Below are 23,016 nucleotides of genomic sequence, written 5' to 3'. Positions count from 1 at the left end.
AATGCATTATAATACATAATGGTTAAAAACATAATTAATCACATTTCTTTTAATGTGGGAAAATAAATAATGGCATAATTTGTGAAGCATTTATTCATCATTGTGTTGTTTGTTGTACTGATTTCAAACAAACAAACAATTTTTCCTAATAGGATGATTTATCATATCTGTATTGCGGCAATATAATGAGGATAATAATTTGCAATAACGAGAAATACAAACAACCCTCAAAGGAGGGGCGATGTTAAGGTTTGGACATTTAGTTGCAGGATTTTGTGGAGCTTTTGGAATGCAAGAATTCTTTTACGCACAATTTATGCAGTAATATTTTTTTCTGTATCTTCTGTATTGCACCGTTATGTTCCACAGTATTGCTCTGTATATTATAGTAAACACGGTTTCAAATAATGTAGGTGTTGTAGAGATCAAAGTAAAGCTAAAATACGCGTCTCCGTCTAATAAATCTCAAACCCCATTGGTCCGCTCCCATGCACCTGTTAGTCATTTCAACCAATCACAGCGCGACCTCACGCACCTCCAAGATGGCGACGTCCATCCAGAAGCGCTGTAGGCACATTCAGTGTTGGCAAAATACCCGCAGTAACTAATCAAAACAAAGTAAGACACATGCGGCAATACAACTAATAACATCGTTTTCGCCGTTGGAAATCTGCACTTGTCGGTTGACGGTGTGGGGTTCGCTTTCATGGCTGTTTGAGCGTGAAATTGGGCGTCCTCTCGCCATGGCCACCGACAACAGGATTCATTTCTGGCGGAGAAACCCAAAGGTTCCCGGAAGGTGAGTTTAATCACTTATTTCCTCTTTGAAATAGTTTAAGTGTGTTCTTTTGTACTCAGAAATCATTTTATATTAATGTATCGACTCTGACCAGCTGCTTTGTTTACTAGACACCGTGGCTGTGTGTCAAAACATAGAAAGCTGTCTATTTTGACAGCATGGCTGTTCTGGACGTATGTTGCGTTTTTGCTCATGTTGTAAAGATCAAATTTAAGATTATTTATGCATATTATGATGTTGTGGTCTCCATTTGTGGCCATGTGGTAACGAATTTAGTGTTGGTTTATATCAACCCTTACTAACATGGTAACCATAGTTATCACTTATTTTTGCTACTATAAAACTGTGGTAACTTGGGTTTTAGCTGCAATTTTAATCATAGACATAAAGCTTCTTGCACTGTATGATTTCATAATAATTTGTTATGATGTTACAGTAACTGGACTAACTATGCAATGCTATCTATGTACTAATCAGTGCTTGCCATGGTAATTTTTGTAAAGGAAGCACAACTACCTGCATATGCATTGCTTTGGTTGTTTTCTAGACGGTATTTAATTAAATAGTAATTGAACCTCTTAAAGCAGACGTGGAGGTTGGTCCAATTTGTCCTTCCTGGGCCTTTTGTTTAGTGTGGAGAGAGAGTTTGCTGAGTGTGCTTCATTGCGGGTTGTTTGGATTTTCATGGTCACTGACAGAATCAGTTCATCTGACTGCGAACGCAAGCTTGTGATGACTGGACAGTTTCCTGTAGATCAGATTTTATGTCAGGCCTTGCATAATCTTGCAAAAGCGGAACTCTCGTGCAGTCAGTGTGGAAGATGTGCTGCTACTGTTGGTGTACAGCAGACACATGATGGAATTGATTTTCAGGGGTATTTTTTTATTACTTTTTTATGGGGGAATATTGATTTCCAACCATTTTGTTGAAAAAATAGTGTTTTGTTTTTTATCTACTAGTTTAAATTAACCACATTAAACACATATATTTATTTTTAAGATGGCCTCAGTTGTAGTTAAAGATCCTTGTAGTTCCAGATCGTTTGCTGTTATCTCAATATTACCTCTGTATTATCTAGATAAGAAGTTATTGCCAATAGGTTTTTATGTTGTTAAATTGCCATTGGCTTCAGTCTTAGATCTTGTTTTTTTTCCTTACCTCTTTTTCAGCCTCTTTTACTTTATCTTATGCGTTTTATGCACACAATCTGTGCTATGCTTAAAGTGTATCCTTTTTTCTTTTTTTGGCATGTGGCATTTTTGACCATTCCAAAGCTTAATGTCAGTTAGATCATTTATGTTTCTGAAAAATAAGATTTTTCACCAAGGCAAAATACAGTTAAGAGCCGTTATGATTACAGTTTAAAGGAATGGTTATTTAGTCAATGGGGGCCTTCAACATTAAATGAGGACCATTTAACATAAAAAAGAAACTCATACAGGTTTGGAACAACATAAGGGTGAGTAAATGATGACAGATTTTTTATTTTTTTAGTGAACTAGGCAATCCCTTTAAAATAACTTTTTTCTATTTTGGCTTATTTTAAAACTGTATTTGTAAAATACAGCAGCCACGAGTCATGAGTCACATGATTCTTCAGAAATCATTATGTAATTGTACTGATTTGGTGCTCAATATAATAGAATCGATTATATTGTGAAATATTATTTTAATTTTTTTTTAAATGTGTATTTTAATTAGTGCTGTCAACCGATTAATCGCGATTAATCGCATCCAAAATAAAAGTTTTTGTTTACAGAATATATGTGTGCATACTGTGTACATTTATTATGTATATATAAATACACACACATGCATGTTATTTTTAAGTAAAATATGTTAGATTTGTACATTAAATATATTTATATATAATATAAATATATACATGTAAATACATGTAAATATTTTCAAAACATATACTGTATGTGTGTGTATTTATGTATACATAATAAATATACACAGTGCACACACACACTATGTAAACAAAAACTTTTATTTTGAATCACGATTAATCTTTTGACAGCACTAATTAAAATATATGTTAAAGTTAAGTTGTTAAAAAAATATATATATATATATCAGTCAATTCACATATATATCAGTAGACACCTCTCTATAAAGCAGTTTTATAAATTGTGAGTGAAAATTACACAATCTATGACCTTTATATAGTGTGTGCTATTGTAAAGACTGTAAGCATGTCTCTTCCAGCCTCGAGTTCATCCGTTGCAATATGGCATCTAACCTGAATAAGATCTAATTTGCTGCTCAAGAAACCTTTCTTATATATATATATATATACAGATTTTTTTTTTTCTCCAGGATTCCTTGATGAAGTTCAAAAGAACTGCATTTATTTTAAATAGAAGTAATTTTGGACATTATACATGTATTTGTCATTTTTTAATGAACTGTATAAAATGTATTTGTTTGACTAATTTCTGAACTTTAATGGCTTATACATTGACAAAGGTTCCTGCTGATTTTGGAAATAATCCTCTTTTTATCAATTTTAAGAGACGAAGAACTGATATGTTTGATACATTACTACAGTTTTCGTGGTCTCATATCTTCAGAAATTGCTGTATTATGAGCAGAACACAATGAAGATGATGTTAGAAATGGATGGGATTCCCCTCTGTGATGGGAAAGATGAACAGGTGGAGCCGTTTGTTTGGGTGTGGTTGTGATTCCAGACCGTTTCAGTTGCTTGTTCAGGTGAATCAGCAGCAGTTGGAGGACGCGCAGTGGGTGTGATCCCTCTGTAATATGAGTGGACGAGAGGTGTGGCCACTTTCCCACCGTTTATCTCATTTAACAGAAGGGACAGAGCATGCAAAAGTGACACTAGGTGCTTCCAGACAACCGTGGTGTCATCATCCTAGTAAAATGATATGGGCTACAGTTGTAGAAAGGCACACAAAAAGGTGTTCATTCACATTCATATTAGTTGATAACTGAATTATAGACTTGTTTAATCCATTATAATAGCAAGTTAATGACATTCTCAATGGAAATGATTAATTACATTGACAGTTTTCCCACTCTGTTAGCTTTTGTATGTAGATTATAGCGTGGAAAAGTCATCTGTGTGTGTATAGCACACGTTTAAGATAACGCTGCCCTCCAGCAAACTGCTCGCATACTCAAACACACTCCTCGCTCACAGCCCAATATTTAATGCAAATGCGAACAGCTTGCTTGCATATCTGGAAGTAATTTACCTTTTATTTTCTGCTTGCATGCAAATTGATAAGTTGTATTTCAGCTGTGTGCATTGTGTTTTTTCCAGCGATTCTGTGGTCCCATTTGCACATAATGCCTTTAGTATTGTGTTGATTTCACCAGAAAAGGGCCTTGTAACAACCATACTGTTAATTTTCCTTTCAACAATATGACCACACCTATGGCCCTGTGTTGCCCGTAAAAATTCTGCTTAGCATTGCAATGTTTGGACTTGTCTCACCATTATGCAGGATATTGCACAGTAACTCACGATAGCCTCTGATATTATAGAGATTTATATTTATATGTTTTAGTAATGTGGAGGGCCCAGCAGTGTGCTTGGCTTTTAATTTGAGATGTATTTTTTGCTGTCACTAAGCACAGCAGGTCTATCCTCCTGCTCTGGAATTGTTTTAAACTACCACTGCATCTCCAGATTTTTGTTTTTCGCTGTGGGTTTCTGACTAGGGCCGGGGGATGTATTGAATATTCAGAGTATATTTGCTGTATACAGTTAAGCAGCATTATGGATGTCACAATGATTTTAATGCAACTTTTATTTGGTTGTTACTTTTTTCTAGAGGCTATGTTTAGAATAGCATAATGCAATACTACTCTTACTGTTTCTGTAGTATGCATTATATTCTGTTCATAGTATGCAACTTTTATGTATGCATTGCATACCAAGATGACCGATTATTTGCAGATTATTTTCACTCTGTATCTCATAATACATTGTATTTAACTTGACCTTCCATTTCTGTTTGACTGCTATGATTTGTGCTCTGTTACATTAAATGTCTACACCACTCTTAACCTTTAACTTAACCCTAACTAATGTTCAAAAGTTTTAAATCAGCAAGATTTATTTGTAATGTTAAAAAAATAAGTCTCTAGGTCTAATGCTTACCAAAGCTATGTTTATTTGAATAAAAATACAGTTATTTTTTTTTTTTAATTGGCTTAATATTTATAATAAAATGTAATGTATGTATTTATTTATTTACTATTTTAATCCTTGTGAATAAAAATAGCATTTCTTTCCAAAAGCAAAAACAACAACATACTGTTACATTTTTGTTAGTGTATGTAATGTACTATCTGAAACTGTTGCTTGGGTTATATTATGTGGAATGCGTAGTATTCTGTCATGAACACAGCTGTGTCATTAACTTAGTTTCACTATCCCTCCTTGTCTTGTGACTCAGAAGTATGAGGGCAAAGAAATGTTTTGATAGCATCTCTGATTTAAAGCTTTGTTATAGTTTTATGATCCCTTTTGTCTCATTTTAAAGGTTGATGTTCCCAGTCAGCCTTTCATTATATGGAAAATTGGCCAGGATATTCCATAGAAGTTTACCTTTTTTATTCCATAGAAGAGGAAAAGTCATGCGGTTTTGGAACAGCATGAGATTGTTAATATGTTAATATTGAGATTTATATCAGTTACTATGCCATATGATAAGGCAGAAAATGTTAGGATCACCCAGTCCTAGGGGGCGATATACCACACAATTAGAATTCTGTCAGCCATTAGAGATTTTCGTCTATCGTCTCTATCGTGGTTAACGTACACGCTCACGTGATGTTGCTGTCCTACGCAGTCAAGAAAACTTATCGTTTGCATGTTTTTAAGCATTTGCGGTTTAAAAACAAGAGGTTTTAAGCTGTTGAAATGCAATCGGCAGCGAAAGAGAACTCATTTGTCTGAGATGTATTTGCCTGAGAGCATTTAACCCATCCAACGTGCACACACACACACAGCAGTGAACACACACACACCGTGAATACACACCCGGAGCAGTGGGCAGTCATTTATGCTGCGGCGCCCAGGGAGCAGTTGGGGGTTCGGTGCCTTGCTCAAGGGCACCTCAGTCGTGGTATTGAGGGTGGAGAGAGCGCTGGACATTCACTCCCCCCACCTACAATCCCTGCCGGCCCGAGACGCGAACCCGCAACCTTTGGATTACGAGTCCAACTCTCTAACCATTAGGCCACGACTTCCCACGTGCTCTAACCATACACTTGCGTGTGTCAAAATACCGTCTATGCAAGTATCCTTGTAAACACAGTAGCTCTAAGTCTTAAGTGAAAGCAAATAGCTGAGAATTTTTGATTACTTTATGTAGCATTTCTTATTTATTTGTTCTAGTTTTTTTGTCCTAGTGCTTTGTAATTAGTTTCTTATTCTTATTTAATCGCTGACTGTTTACTTGTCTTCAATGAGCTTTTTTTACATTTTGGCTAGTATTATTTTTTGTGATGTTTACACTGGTTACAATAATTATGAAATTGTTATGGTATCAAAAACATTTATAACATGAAGACCTTATTTAAAGCAAAACTAATGATATTGTGATAAATATTGATACCGTGAAATAAAATTACTCATTTCATAATATAAGATTTTGGTCATATTGCTCACCACTACCCAGTCCTGTTTCTGATTCTCAAAGCACACATCAGCTTTTCTTTCTCTTAGCTTACAGCCAGTGTATGGAGCACAGCACCCTCCTCTGGACCCACGCAGACACCGTCCGTAAGTGCTGCTGCTAGCTGTCAACTGTCTGCGTGCAAATCAGCCATTTGTTTTTTCAGTTATTTGTGCATTTACTCTTTTCATTCATGTTTTCTGCCTTTCAGTTGTGGTCCGAATTCTTCTGAACATGTTTGAGTGCATAAAACATTTGCAACTTTTTATTTTTTTATTTGTCTTGCTTTATCCTTTCTAACTGTAACCAGTTCATATGTTATAGACTGTGGGCAATATTGCCATTTTCAAAAACCTCTTTATTTGTTTCCCTACAGATTAAAGGATGCTCCGAAGGCCAGCAGTGTGAACACCAAATCCAAAAAACCTTCCACTTTCCATGAATTTGCTCGGAGCACCAATGATGCATGGGACATTGATGATGAAGAGGATGACGATATATTTAGTCTTAAACATCCCTCATCTTCACCCGTCCAATCACGATCCATGCCTCAAACACCCTGCCTCAAAATCATCAAAACCCCAGAAGACACAGAGCCACTGCCCCACTCATTGGACAGACCAATCAGCACAAGCCCCAATCAAGATCGACTGGATATAGAAAGTGGTCCAGCCAATGGCAGGGTGGTAAAGTCCAGCAGCTATGCCCAGCTGAATGTTAATGCAGGTATGCTGGTAGCTGTTGTTTTTAAGCTTGTAAGAAGATATAAAACCATCAATCAGACGTGGGTTTTTTCCACCTACTTTTAATCTTAAAAAGTCCCGTCATTACCTAATTACTGTTTGCTGCATGGCTTGTATGGTTGTATAAATTAGTTTTTGATCATCCATTCAGAGACTGCACCAAGTTAGCTTTATTTAAAGGTTAGACATGGCCAAAATGTTACTTGTATTTCCTACCCTTATCTGAAAAGTTAGAATCATCTATTGAAAATTTGCCTTGCAAAATGACCAAGAGTCATTTGTCTATTTGACTAAAATACATATATATATGTATATGTGTGCATGCAATACTAATGCAATAATAGAAATAGCAAAGTTAAGGCATGACCATTGGGCAGCAAAATGCTCATTGGGTCAGCACAGTCAGAAAAAAACAGGTGGAGACGAAAAGACACATTAACTGCAAAAGAATTTAGAATTAATGAGGAGAATTAGGTGAGAAACCATTTAGTCTTCAGCACCATCATTTTCCAGAACTGCAACCTTTCTGGAGTCTCCACAAGTGCAATGTGTCAGGTTCTCAGAGATTTTGCTTGGGTAAAAAATACTTTAAAATGGCCCTTACTTAATAAGAATAACATGGTGAAGTGTTGTGAAATACATGAAGACTGATTATTTTTATAGGCTTTATGGACAGATAAGTTGAGTGACTCTTGAAGGACCAGCATCGCATCCTCTTGTGTCACTGTTTGAAGAATTTATCTTACAGAATTTGGCAGTAAGTTTTGGGAGCTCATTTTTTCTTGCAGGATTGATTAAAAATGAGCTCCTAAAACTTGCTGCCAGATTCTGGAAGATAAATTAGGGTTTCTCACCTAATTCTTCTCATTAATTCTTAATTATTTTGCAGTTAACGTGTCTTTTCTTGTCCAACTGTTTTTTCTGACTGTGCAGACCCAATGAGCATTTCGCTGCCCAGTGGTCATGCCTTAACTTTACTAATTCTATTATTGCATTAGTATTGCATCCTTCTCATGGGCATTTAATAATTGTTTTACTTTTATTCTTGAGTTCAATCTCTTTTTTGGCTCGTTTTATCTGTAAAAGAAAACCTGCCTAATAATTCTGCACACCTGAAATAAAGAGATTTTGACTTTCAGCCTTCATGGACAATTATATATCACTTATAAATGATTAAATACAAAATCAATAGTAGTTATTAAGATTGATGGGGTTTGGAATTGGTAAAATGTTCTTGGAAAAAAGAATATGACCAGAATATCAACTTAATATTTAATCAACCTAATAATTCTGCACACACTGTGTATATATATATATATATATATATATATATATATATATATATATATATATATATATATATATATATATATATATATACATATACAGTGCCCTCCAAAAGTATTGGAACAGTAAAAACAAAATTGCTCTGTTGGCTGTGGCTTTTAGAGTTTCATCCCTCTATCTGATGTGAGCATAATTATTGGAACAGTTGCCTCACAGGTCTTTCTAAGTGATCAGCTGTGTCCTGTTGCATTAATTCTTCAGATATTAAAAGCAGGGAATGTGTCGTATCAGTTATATCCATTACTTCTGTATTCTGAATCTTGCAATCGATGATGACACACAAACCAGGATGAAGATGAGGGAGCTGACTTTGAGAGAAAAGCAAGACATTTGAATGCTAAAAGAAAAGAGGAAGTCAATTAGAGCTATAGCAAAAACAAAGGGCATGGAGAAATCAAGAGTTTGGAAACCACCAGCGACACCAGCAACCAACAACTACCTAATCGGCTGAGAAAACAACTGTAGTTGATGACAGACAAATCATAAAAGCTGTGAAAATGAACCCTAAAAGACGTATCTGTAAAATCACCAACAACTTCCTGAAAGCTGCGGTGATGCTCTGACAATCTACTGTCCTCAGGAGACTTTGACACAGAATTACAGATGCTACACAGCAAGATGCAAACCTCTGACCAGCACCAAAAATAGAAAGGCAAGATTAGAGTTTGCAAAAAAGCACAAAGGTGAGCCAGAAGAGTTTTGGAACTGTTTATGAATCGATGAGACAAAGATGAACCTTTATCTAAGTGATGGGAAAGCAAAAATATGGAGAAAAAATGGAACTGCAAATGATCCCAAGCATACAGCCTCTTCTGTAAAGCATGGTGGAGGTGGTGTCATGGCATGGGCATGCATGGCTGCCTCTGGAACAGGCCTTTACTGATGACTTAATGTATGATGACAGTAGCAGAATGAATTTGGAAGGGTACAAAACCATCTTTCCTACCAATATTCAAGAAAATGCCACCAGATTCATTGGGAAGTGCTTCATATTGCATCAGGACAATGACCCAAGACATCCTGCCAGTTCAGTCAAGGAATTTATAAGGGCAAAGGAATGGCAAGCCTTAGATTGCCCAAGTCAATCTCCAGATTTAAATCTGATTGAACATGAATTTCACCAGCTGAAGAGGAGAGTAAAGGCAGAAACTCCCCAAAACAAGCAACAATTGGAATTGGCTGCATTAAAGGCTGGGAAAAGTATTTCAAAGGATGAGACCAAGAGTCTGGTGATGTCTATGGGTCACAGACTCACTGCTGTGAGCTTTTAATATTTTATATCTGCCTTATGTTCAACTGTCCCAATACTTATGCTCACATCAATGAGTGGGATGGACTCTAAAAGTGCTGTTCTTTTTATTTGGTAAAACATGTATGTGTTGAAACGGCTAATAATAAAATGTGATATTCTGTAGTTTTGTCTCATATTCATCTTTTAATCATATTTGTAAATGTCTTGACTCCACAGCCAACAGAGCAATTTTGTCTTTACTGTTCCAATACTTTTAGAGGGGACTGTATATGTGTGTGTATATATATATATGTATATATGTGTGTATATATATGTGTGTATATATATATGTATGTATATATATGTATGTGTGTGTATATATATATATATATATATATATATATATATATATATATATATATATATATATATATATATGTATGTGTGTATATATATATATATATATATATATCATGAAAGATATTTTAAAAAACTTTTTTTTTTATGCAAAATGTGTGTACAATGGCCGTAAACTAGTTTTTCTATGATATACTATGGCTCTATAAACTGGATCTAATTAGCATTTTAATGTGTTTTTGGGGCAACATAGAATTAACAAATAAGTGCAATAATGGGAGTAATAATTAGCAAGATTGTCATAATATATAATATTTAATATAGGAATATTAATATATAATTATATATCAATATAGGAATATTGATATATAATTTTTTGTCTCCCAAAATGTGTAATAAACCTGCTTTAAATCATGGTGTCCTCTACAGTGGACACGTATGAAATAGATGTCATGTTTCATAACAGAAGGTCATATTTTGATTTGAAACCCCATAACATTTTCCTGAGATGTTGATTTATGACAAACAATTAGAAAATTTGTCAGATTTAAAGGATAATTACAAAATATTATCATATTTCCATAAGCGTGTTACACTTGATCACTAAATTAATGTCTGCCATTTTTAAAGACCAAGGAGAGGGAATGGTCATGGTGAAACATCCAATCATTTGGTATCTCTGTAAAGATAAAAAAAAAAAAAAAACAGTTCTGGAAAGCTCTGAATGTGCTCTGTACAGGACATCCAGACTTAAAAGTGTGACTGTGAATGTAAATCATCTCAGAGAAATCACTAAAAATAATGTCCTCTACAGAGGACAAAACTCCATAGCTGGTAGTCAGGAGGATATATGTTTTTATGTATATGTTAAATAATATATTTTTTATGTATTTAATAATACCTTAATTCAAAAATATATATTAACATATAATCATATATAATGTTATGTCATTTTTAAAAGATTTTTATCAAATATATTTTAATATTAATGCTTAATATTTGTTTTTTTTTGTCCTTTTTAGCTCGCAATACTCTGCAAAAACAGCAGTCACTTCCTGTCCGGCCCCTTATTCCATTGGTTGCCCGCATTTCGGACCAAAATTCTTCAGGAGCTCCACCCATGACGGTGAGAGAGAAGACTCGATTGGATAAATTCAAGCAGCTACTTGCCAGTCCCAACACAGACTTGGGTAAGCTTTAAAACAAACAATTAGAGATTTGTGCAAGCATTAAAAGAAAAACAAGGGATAAGGTCTGTTTTCAGCGGGATTATGAAAGTGGCCACTTGTGGGTTATTTGTCTAAGATATTAAAGCCCATCCATCAGGGACCATCTCAAAACAGAAAGCCGCAAAAGCCTCACATGCGTTCACACCTCATTCTCTTGCCTGCTTTTCCGCCTCTAGCTGAATCTCTTTGCCAGGTGAGACAGTGTGGGATGGCAGCATGAATGAAAATCGTCCATGATGTTATCCTAGTCTTCCTGAGTTCACGCTGAGAGGCCCTTCTGTTCTCTCCACGTTTTCCAACCAATCGTCTCTTCAAGTGCACCTGCGAGCTGGTGGAACAAAAACAAGTTCTGCGCGTGCCTGCGCTCATTTGTGCCGCTGATGCTATAATGATGCTATCAAAGAGACTCACTCTTCTTTGCTTTATAACGAAGTTTCAGCCTCCGCAGGCTCTGAGCTTTCTGAGCGACAGGCTGAAATCATGGGGGAATGAGAACCATCAGTCATTGGAGGGGCAAATAATGCGTATGCACTTCTTTCACAGCGCATTATGAAAAATGTGCTTGTGATATAGTTGGAGGGGCTTCCCTGCACAGTATTCTGAGTTCATAATAGCTTCTGAGATCTTTCATCATTCTGCTATCATATGACGGTTGGCAGGTGTCCGGTGCCATTAGTATTTTAGGAGCGCTTGGATATCGGTTTCGTGTTTGTTCTAACTTAAAAACGACCCAGGAGCGATCTCACCAGATGTTTCTCAGCAAGTCTTTAAGTTTTCATAGACATTGTGAAAAGCGGTTTTTACATTCGCTGATCACAATGACCCAGAGGGCTTGGTGGGAGTTCGCAAAAACAATCCTTAAAAAGTGGTTTAGACTTCAGCACCTGGACAGATCGATGATATCTTGTCGAGTATGGGTATTGTCGAGTATGGGTCACCATACTTGACAATACGTCACGACTGACTATCTATCTAATGGCATCCACCTGCGTTGTAAAGTTTACTTCATAACAATGACAAAATAAGTAATTGAGAGCGGTGGAGTTGAAAAGCTCCATTTGATAAAAAAAATAAAAGGAACAGACAGAGAGTGCTTAAAATTCACTGTGATTCATCTGGTTGTTATGACAACTATTATCTTTGCTCTTTATTGTAAGACTCGATAGTACAATACAATAGACTTTTATTTCTTTTTTTAGTGGTTATTGCAAAGGCAGGAATCATAATTACGATCAGTCGCACTTTAGCATGTAACTCGTCCTGATTTGTTTACTGATACTTTGTGTGTTAAGGAGACATCTGCTTTTGTAAGTGATCGGAGCCTTGGGGCTATTTTGGCTTGGAGCTGGTATGAAACCGCCTAGCAACCACACAGAATACCCTAGCAACTGCATAGAAACACACATCATAGCAAGTTTTGCAAGGGCACATTTTCTGAAGAAATTGAATTGTAACAGTAAAAAAAAATACATAACTACCCTACTCTATTGTGGAATTGCTAATTGTTCTCGGGAAATTGTTTTTCTGGTAACACTTTATTTTACGGTTACATCTAGTAATATGCATGCTAATAAGCAACTAATAGAATATTAGCCATGTATTAGTGCTAATTAAGCACATATTAATGCCTTATTCTACATCCCTAATCCTTCCCAACACCTGAACTTAACAACTACCTTAAGCAGCAAATTAAGAATTTATTGAGGGAAAACTCGTAGTAATAAGTGTTACCTATTCTAAAGCGTTACCGTTTTTCTTTGTGATATTTTAATTCTGTTTTCATTTGTCCAAATTATTTCAATTCAGTAGCTCCTAAATCTATAAAGTTTTAATATATTTTTGTTCAGAGACATAATAATGAAATAAACTGCCAAAATAATTTTCTTAATCTGTATTTGTTTCTTGTTTTCCAATCAAACAAACTTAAAAAAAAGATTCACTTGAGAAGCAAAACCTGCTGAACTCCTGCTTAATAATATGTCTTGAATTAAGTTTATTTTTCTTACCCATTGGCAAATGTTTTCTCTTGTTTTAAGCATAAATCTCTCGTAATTTGAGATTTATAATTCAACAAAGAAACAGCCAGTGTGATACGAAATGTAAATGTATTTCAGGATATTTTCTCTGAAAATCTTGATATGTAATTTTCCTTTTCAAGTATTTTTTTTTTTGTAAGGATGTTTAGATGTTTTACTGGAAGACAAGACAAATACTGATTAAGAAAATTAGTTTTATGGTGCGCTCGGAGAGAAACAAGGAAATGTGAAATAAGGAAAACCAAGCTCAAACTAGCATAATTCACATGAGCCCTACAGAATAACATGAGAGCAGGCCACGATACAGATATTTAAGCTGTTTGCCTAAATGTGCTCTCCAAACATCATGCTGACATCCCAAGCCATTGCTCCATCACCTGTGAATTGTCAACTTCCCAGCCATTACTTTAAATTCAATGTGCAGTTATGGCTCGCTGTCTTATTGGAGTTACCGTAATTCAAAGTGGCATGGTTGTGAAAACTCTGAGTGTGTTTTCTAATTAAAAATAATTGTTTATTGATTGTGTTGATTGAGCTATAAGTTAGTGTCACCGGTCCTGTGAAGGCCGACGACTGATGATTTAAAGCATGATTTTCTATCACCTCATATGAACTCTTAATGCATGTTTTAACTGCTGATTGGGCAATATATATACTTTAATGCCAGCCTTCTGCTCCTGCAGCTTTATTTTTACATTGTAGTTTTGCATCCAAATTGCAGTATGATGTTCACCTCTGTAGCTAAGAAACAACTCGGCAGTTGTGCTGCTGACGTGTTTGTCAATTAACTTTGCACTGTGTTTTATTCATACAGAGGAGTTACGGAAGCATAGTTGGTCAGGAATCCCTCGTGAAGTTCGGCCAGTCACCTGGAGACTCTTATCGGTAAGTATTTACCACTAATGTTTATTTCATGTCCATTTTGGCATGTTATTCAAACAAACAGCAGTGACATGACAAGAAAATATGTAGAAGAGAGGGAAGAAACGGACTGAAATATGTTGTGAGCAGAGTTTCCGCTAGAAAAAAATGGTGCCGGTCAAAGTGACCGGCAGAAGTTTCGTTTTCCGGACATTTTGGTGATGTGCCTCAAATATCGCCTCTTAATTAGTCAAGTTGAGGAAAACTGGAGGCAGGCTATGTAACTTAAAAAAATGACATAATCAGGCCGTATAGAATGCAACGTTTATTAGCCTAACTTTCAAATAGACGGAAAAAAACATGAACGTCCGATTGGCGTCAATCAACGCCAATTGTTTTTACTATGGTTTCACATTCATAGTTTAACAAACCAATCCCCCTTCCCCACATAAAATATCTGAATAGTAGCCTATTGTTTTTACTCAAGCGAACTTAATTATACACTCTCAATATGTCTCATTTAACTGGTAACATTTAAATTGGCCACCGTGAAATGACTCCTTGTCAAATTAACTGGAACAAACAAATGACTAGGCCTATAACACTGTCATTTTAGGCTTCTTTTTACGCTGTTTTGCAGTGCTGAATTGTGCAGCTGCCGACTTAAAATCAAAACTTCCCAGAGTCTCTCCACAACTTGCAATGCGCATAAGGCGCGTAACCTTGTTCTCCGCAAGGCGACTTCGCTGCTTCGTCTTGATCCGATTCTGCAGCGAGAACCCCCTCTCTGCAGGAACACTCGAGACAGGGATTACACAGGCTATCTTGGCGAGTTTGGTCCACTCTGGATACATTTCGTTGAAATCACATATGAGGACTTCGCAGGCTGTGGAGAAATGCAATCCTCCATAGCCACGGAGCTCTGTCATGACAGCGAGGGCATCACGTCGCAGGCTTATGGCATCGATAAGAGGAGCGGTGTCCGCAGACTCAATGCTTGTAAAATGGCAAATAATCCTTCTGATCGCTGGTTCTGCATATTATTGAAGAGCATAAGATAATATAATATAGGTGAGACCGATATTAGAATTATAGGCCTACAAAAGAATGCTGCGCTTATTATAAATAGACGTCTCAGGGGCCATTCACATATCGCGCCTAAAAACGCGTGGAAAACGCAAGGCGCGCAGCTTTCTCTTTTTTTCCAAAGCGCTCGGGCGGTTGCGTCCGGAGCAGTACCGGCGCAATGGGCGGGCAATGGGGGGCCTGGCCCTCCCTGTGAGTCACTAGTGCCCGCCCTGGAGGAGTCTGCTGAGTGAAGAAAACTTTGTACTATTCAAACATCAGTTATTATTTATTTACCCATGCATTGAGAAAAAGCGGAGATCTGTTTCCTCCAGGCTGTGCGCGGCGCTCAATCTGAAAGGAGGCGGGGTGGAGTTACGAGTAGAGCCCTGCATTTCGGCCCTGGCCCGATGGGCCCCGTCTTTTTTACGCCTCTAGGGCCGGGCTTCGGGTCAATTTCCACGTCATAGTTAAGACGCGGGCCAGGCATCGGGCCTGTTTTGGGTTTCTCCTTATTTTATATTGTAGACATCTATCCATTGGCGATGAAAAAAATTGCCGCGCTGGTGGAAACAACAGGAGACCGTGCCGCGACTGAGAGCAGCAGCAGCTGTTCTGCATTCAAATGCACGCTATAGACTAAAGCTTGCTGCAAAACCCCAGCAAACATAACCATGAATGTGTCTGCGGGAAATAGTAAGGAGATATTTGAATTATTTACTACTAAACTAATGTTTTCTGAGTCTGTGTCGCAAGGATGAAGTTGCTGATCCTGACTCACCGTCTCCTCATTAGACGCGCCTTTAGAGAGAAATGCATCTTTATTGATTATGATTAAAATTATAATAAACGAGTTTTTGTTTTCATTTTTTTTATTTCGTTAAGTGATAATTTAAAGCTTTCTATAGATATATTTATCATGTCTGTGAGGCATGTATTCGCTCAGCTTCGGTTCATTTTTGGGAAGCGCTCCTGTTAAAGACGGCAGAAAGCGCATCATGTTTGTTTTCTTTGTTTTATAAAAGCCTTTTGTTGGTATTGTGAGTGCCCACAAATACAAGTAGACCCTTTACAGGTCCGAATGGTGTATTACTCTTACCTTTATCAATAAATAAATAAATAAATAAATGACGGCGTAGGTTATTTTAATATGTTTCCACTGAAATAAATCCATGTGTTTGCTGGTGCCTCCATGTCCTGCAGAGCGCGCTTTAGCTTCCTCTCCGCACACACTTAGATATAGCGCACATTATTATTATAGCAGGTTTAATGTTTAAACATTGTTATATAGGCTACTTGAACTGTTTTAGTATATCTATAGATTTTATTTTAGGCAGGTCCTGATGATATGAGAAGGCTAAATTGATCAAACATAGGCTATGATCAGCTCATGCCGCTGGCCGCTTGGTCGTTACTTAAAAAAACAAACACGTATAGGCTATTTAACGAACAAAAATGCTCCAAACGTTTTTCTAAATTAACTTAATAAAAAAACAAAACGAAATATGTTAATTTTGCCATTACACACAAAACTGAACAATTGTAATTGCCGAAACAGTAGTATAAACTGTTTTAGGAGAAGGAAAAAAAAAAAGACGCGCTCGGGTTGGACTCGGGCCAGTAATTCTGATAAGCTGTCGGACGTGGGCCGGGCTAGGGCCTGAATTTGAGGCCAGTGCAGGGCTCTAGTCATGAGCTTTCGCTGAGATCTTGAGGATCCAACGGCGTTAAGAAGTTTTACTAACAAGCTCTTTTTAATGATTGGCATTGGTTAAACATTTTAATTCTCGGGCCATGCCCCCCCCCAACGAGTTACTGTGCTCCCACTTTCCATCCTCTCCCCTCCTTGCTGAAAGTGATCGATTTCAAAAGCGAAAGTGAAACCAATAAAACAGCATAAGAAAGCGATTGCATGCTTTAGTGAGCGTCAGCGGCTCAACCCCCCCCCACACACACACACACGTGATTTGTGCCCCCCCTGGAAATTCAAATGCCCCCCTGATGGAGGTGCCCTGGCGCCGGCTCTGCTCCGGAGGCGTCTGTCGTTGCTAAACAACCATCAGCTGCGCTCTCCGTTACAACAAGGACATTTCAGCAATGGATTTCCAACACCGAAAAACACTTGCTGTAACTCTGTTACAAGATTTATTTACTAAGAAAAGTAAACGCCGCAGTGTTTGGGTGCACCCCATACTTCAAAAACGCTGCTGAGGTTTCAAAGTAACGGAAAATGTGAGGAAGCTGATTGGTTGGTTCTTGTCACATGACCCGCGGTGCGCTTGCGGCATTCTGAAAAGTTGAGATGTTTTTATCTCGATGCGGCGCGGACTCGCCTGGAAAAAACGAGCGCGTCGCTTTCATTATGAGCGTCTCCATTTGAAATAACGAACTTGAGCGCGCAAAAGACGCGATATGTGAGCGGCCCCTTAGGCGTGCGCTTTATTTTAAATGCAGCATGCGATGTTGTTTAATAACTTTCAAACGGTAGAGCCTGTTCCTTTATAACATAGCCAAAGGTCGGTGTATTTTTGCTTTATACATTTTAGGCTTATTCTCAAATTCAAATTGTGTTTGTGGGGCGGGATTATTAGGCCATTTTAATCGGACAATTTGACCGGAGAGATTTAATTTTGTCGGACATTTCATTTTTTTTTCCGGCCAATGTCCGGCAATTACCGGACAACGGAAACCCAGGTTGTGAGATATATTTGAGCTCACGTTGTTCCACAACACATGCCCTATCCACTAGGCCATGGTTTCAGTGCCTTCTAATTTTTATCTTAATATATCTGTTTGTTTAGGAAAATAACTTAATTTTGTTTTGCTAAATATGTTTTGAACTACTTCTTGAAATTACTTATGCAACCAAATGCATCTTCGTTTGACTTAATAATACAAAAATTCCATAATAAACAATTTATCAAGGAATTTTTGGGGGGAATTTACTGTAAGCCAGCATCACAAATCTGCAAGTAGTTTAGTTCTGCATAGGGTGCACAGTCATTTTCTATGCTTTTTATTCTATACTTTTCAGAGGGTATAAAACTTCCACGCCACTTTCAGTTTAATGTGCGTTATTGATTTGTTTTGCAATATTGGTTTTGCTGAGCACTTAATGTCAGCAGAATTGTGACTGTCATCATGGGAGGGGTAGAGTGGGCCTCTGTATTGTGGCTGTATGTGTGCGGATGTTCGGATAATGCTTTACAAGCCTCATTTGCGTTTCTGGCACATACTTACACAGTCAATAACACACACCTCTGGGCTAAGCTGTACAAGAAAATCCCCACCCCGACCCAGCTCCTCCAAGCTTTTACTGCTTCATGCATTGTTTGCTAGGGAGATTAAACAGAATAATTCCATATGTATACAATTTCAGAGGTAGACGAATGCTAATGTTCCAAAAAACATTTTGTCTCGGCTTTTCAAAGTGCAACAGTTGCATTTTGTTTTTGTTCACATCACGTTTGTGTTACGGCACCAAATCTAAACGTTTCCAACTTCGATCCTGGATTTACAGCGCACAAACCTCGCCAAGACCTTCTCTGAATCGCATTGGAAAGCCGTTTTAAGATCATTTCGATTTTCAGCATGGAATTTAATAGACGTTATTAAAGTTTTGATGGGCCGATGATGGGGCGAATCCAAACGAGCGGAGTTTGTGCACTTATTATTCGCCTGAAGCAACAGACGTGAACTGCATCGAGTTGGATTCTGAACGTACGTGATCATTTATGTGTTCAAGCGCTCTGTGTGTTCCCATTAAAACAAGAGTTGAGAAACAATGGGAGGGGAAGGCACTTATAAAAACACCATTTTCTGAAACATGATGGAGTCATGACAACGATCTAACTGACAGTCCCACGCCTCCACGTCTGCTCTTCAAATAGCCTGCACTTGTTGTCTGCTCTTTAGGGAATCATCTGTAGCTAGTAAATGTGTACTAGCACAATTGCATCATGTCTGTATGTTAGTTTAGTAGCTACATGATTAGAAGTTTCTCCCAGAGTTGTGGATTTTTTTATTTTTTGAGATCAGAGGCTTGTGTTCTGTATTTTCAAGTGTGTTTCTTAGTTAGTGGTGTTTGCTAGTGCAAGCATCACTATTATTTTTGCTCATACCATTATTTATACTATACTATTATTGAAGCGATTACTTTATGCAATCTGAATTACAGAGTTTTCACGGTGGACAATTTAACAGGCAAAGTTTTGCCCTAATGGGCAATATAATAGGCAAAAAACCCATAGACTTGATTAAAGTAGAAACCCAATGCTATAGTTCAATATAGTTAATGACAATTTTTTTTAAAACTAAAGATTTCAAGATACATTGTTAACAAAGGGTCTTCTGAACTTTTTATTTATCAAAGAATCCTAAAATACATTATCACGGCTTCCACAAAAATATTAAGCAGCAAAACTGTATTCAACATTGATAATAATGATGAGCAGCAAAATCAGCATATAAGAATGATTTCTGAAGAATTATGTGACACTGAAGACTGGGGTAATGATGCTGAAAATTCAGCTTTGCATCACAGGAATAAATTACATTTTAAAATACATTAAACTAGAAAACAGTTTTTTAAAATTGTAATTATATTTCACAATATTATTATACATGTTTTACTGTATTTTGATCAAATAAGCATAAGCAGTAAGCAATTACCCAGAATATCTTAGCAACTGCCTAGCAATGCTTTAAAAACCAGCCGGACACCTCTGAACCACCCTAGCATCTAACTGATAATGCACTTTATGAACTTTATTTTTCATTAAGCCACTTTGGAAGGAAAGCATTTGCTAAGAACTTAAATGAAATGCAACTTGCCTGATTTGCTTCTTTTATAAGAAGCCTTTTAAAAAGTGCCATTTGTATGAGCAGTACAAAAAAAGCCAGTAGCATAAAATCAGTCAGATCCTATTTTGAAAGGCATTCACTAAACATCTGACTTCAGCATGATTAAGTAGGTTGTCTCATTGAAATGATCGAATCTGTAGATTAAAAAAAAAAAAAGATTAAAGGCTTATTTTTATACAACATTTTCTTTCATGGGTCTAAAGTATTGAACTGAATTTACATACTGATATTTTTTATATCTTTTAGTTTGCATTATTTATAGGTTATATTTTGGTTACAGGGCAAGATACACTTGGAAGACATGGAGAAAGTGGGTGTACAACAGTTTTTTTCTGAACGCTATTAAATTAGCATTTTCTTCTTTCCATGTGCTTTCTCTCAGGGCTATCTTCCAGCCAATAGAGAACGAAGGGATCTGGTTCTCCAGAGGAAGCGGGAGGAGTATTTTGGCTTTATCGAGCAGTATTACCACTCCAGAACAGATGAGAATCACAGAGACACATACAGACAGGTAAAACTCAACCCAGCCTGCTTCTGAGTATGTTCTCAAAAAAGGGGAAGAGTTGCCTAAAATTTACCACTTCCTTTCCGATCCTGATTCTGATTCTACACAAAAGAGAGCACCTTTATCAGTCCACAAATATCCAAATTTTTAACTGTTTTGTTACAGTTTTTTGAAAAACGTTTAAATGTTCAGTCTTAAATGATGTAAATGTTTTGTCTTGAGATCTTAATGTTAGGCAAGGATGTTTTAGGAGTTTGTTGTGTACATTTTTATATCTATTGTAGATGTACCATATAATGGTGTCAGTTATTACAGATGTGTGTAAACAGGAAATGCATTGTCTGTTCTAATGGACAGCATGTCACGCATGCTATCCATAGACATTATGTTGAAAGCAACCCAGAATATTTGTTTAAATCCAGGTTAAGTTAGTTGGAAAACATTATGCAATATGCAAACAATATGCAAACCTGTTGTCTGTAATGGCATGAAACCAGATAATGCATTTCAGTGGAAAAGGATCTCATAAGATCGTTTGCAAGATTACAGATATCCTTTTTTTTTTTAATTCCAAATATTATTTGTTGAATCCATTTTGCTATTAAAGGGCTGTGTTTAGTGCATGCCTCATGCCTCAAAACACATCTGATTTGTGTTATGTGAACATGATAGTAAACATGCTTAATTTAACAGGGCTTCTTTAAGACTGATTGATTTGGGAAAAACCCTGAAAAAAAATCAATTTGGGGTCTGTAACAACCTTATGCTCAACAAGGCTACATTTAATTGGTCAAATATACTGAATATTTATGAATATATTTTAAAATGTAATTTATTCCTGTGATGGAAAGCTGATTTTTCAGCAGACATTACTTCAATCTTCAGTGTCACATGATCCTTCAGAAATCATTCTAATATGCTGATTTGCTGCTCAAGAAATATTTCCTATTATCAATGTTGAAAACAGTTGTGCTGCTTGATATTTCAGTGGTACTTTTTTGATTCTTTGAATAGTAGAAAGTGCAAAAGAACAGCATTTATTTAAATTAGAAATCTTTTGTAACATTATAAATGTCATTTTTATTCAATTGAATGCATCCTTGCTAAATAAAAGTATTAATTTCATTACAAAAGAAAAAAATCTTTTAAACAGTAGTCGAGATTGTCATATAATTTACTGCTAATTACTTCTGATTTGTGATTTAGCAGACGCTTCAGTCCATTAGGAACAATCCTACTGGAGCAACCTGGGGTTAAGTAATTCACAAATCAATCCTTGTGGAGTTTGAACCGACAACCTTTAAACCTACAAGCCCAGGGGCTTTATGTATAACACTTCTTGGAGGATGATTCTTTCATGAATGGAACTAATTCTGTAGTTCAAGTGAGTCAGTAATACATTTGCAGAGATTATCAGTGAATAGTGTTGTAAACCTCAACGTATGACCTCAGAAGACTCGTAGTGCACAAGACTTTTGCATCTTTTCTTTGAACCTTTTTTTGGGGGGATTTTTGGGTGAACCATCCTTTTAACCACTAGGCTACACCAGACGCCAATCTGCTGAGGAACCTCATCATCTCTGCAGTGAGTCACTCAAGGATACTCCTGCTTCTAGAAAGCTTTAGTAGTAATACACCCAGATTTTGTCCTGTTATTAATGTGGAAGAAGGGGGCCGGGATCAATATTCGTATGGGCTGTAAACCTCAAGTTAATGGTGCAGGACTGGTAGTCGATTGCTATGCGTTGCCTTCTCTTCTCTCTTGTCCGGTTCCTCAGGGCTTGCTGGCTCCCAGCCCCTCATTTCGTCTACTGCAATACAAATCGGACACAGACCTTTAAAAGGATTTATATGGTCGTACAGAACCGTTGGACTGGCCCCTGGCTGTCTGGGCAGAAACACTAAATGACCTTTTAGTGTGGTCACAGTCTGAGAGGGCGAGGAATGGTGGTGAATACGAGCGAACCGCACTTCGGTGGCCTTCGAGTGACCTGCATTACTACAAAGCCATTTCGTCAAACATATGATGGAAGTAGAAATAGAGAGAGGGAAGAAAATAAGAGAGAACCGGATGAAACAGAAGGGTCGCCACCTGTATGTGTGCGGCCGGATGCTGCGCTGTCCGCTTTCCAAGTGAATTCATGCAGGTTTTGTGTGTAGCTTGTTACGAAACCAGATCGATATCGTGTGCAGTTTGGGCCCTGATGGGTTTCCTCCATTTACTGGAAGGGAAAAGGCACATGTAACTCAATTTAGCGCTCTTGTGCTATATTGATTTAATCTCTTATTTTTTCCCCGGTCACCTGTGTTCCTGACACGCTG

General features: G+C 37.0%; 1 protein-coding gene across 2 annotated transcripts in view; it reads left to right on the top strand.

Moving 5' to 3' along the window:
* Positions 1 to 743: 743 nt before the first annotated feature.
* Positions 744 to 23,016, top strand: part of LOC306848176 (TBC1 domain family member 22B-like) — a gene marked incomplete at its 5' end in the record, with an annotated part of 48,722 nt that continues 26,449 nt past the window's right edge. The window contains 5 exons of one of the 2 annotated variants that reach the window (XM_079382563.1): positions 744 to 799; positions 6,834 to 7,183; positions 11,158 to 11,325; positions 14,215 to 14,285; positions 20,572 to 20,700. In XM_079382563.1, the coding sequence (XP_079238689.1) occupies positions 744 to 799; positions 6,834 to 7,183; positions 11,158 to 11,325; positions 14,215 to 14,285; positions 20,572 to 20,700 (774 nt within the window). Of the gene's footprint in view, positions 800 to 6,428; positions 6,565 to 6,833; positions 7,184 to 11,157; positions 11,326 to 14,214; positions 14,286 to 20,571; positions 20,701 to 23,016 lie in introns of those variants that run through there. The other variant, XM_079382564.1, reaches the window with a different exon arrangement.

This window comes from Barbus barbus (assembly GCF_936440315.1).
Source record: "Barbus barbus genome assembly, chromosome: 28".
NCBI classification, from domain to species: Eukaryota; Metazoa; Chordata; class Actinopteri; order Cypriniformes; family Cyprinidae; genus Barbus; species Barbus barbus.
The sequence above is the reverse complement of the archived record's forward strand: the minus strand, read 5'-3'. Positions and strand labels throughout refer to the sequence as shown.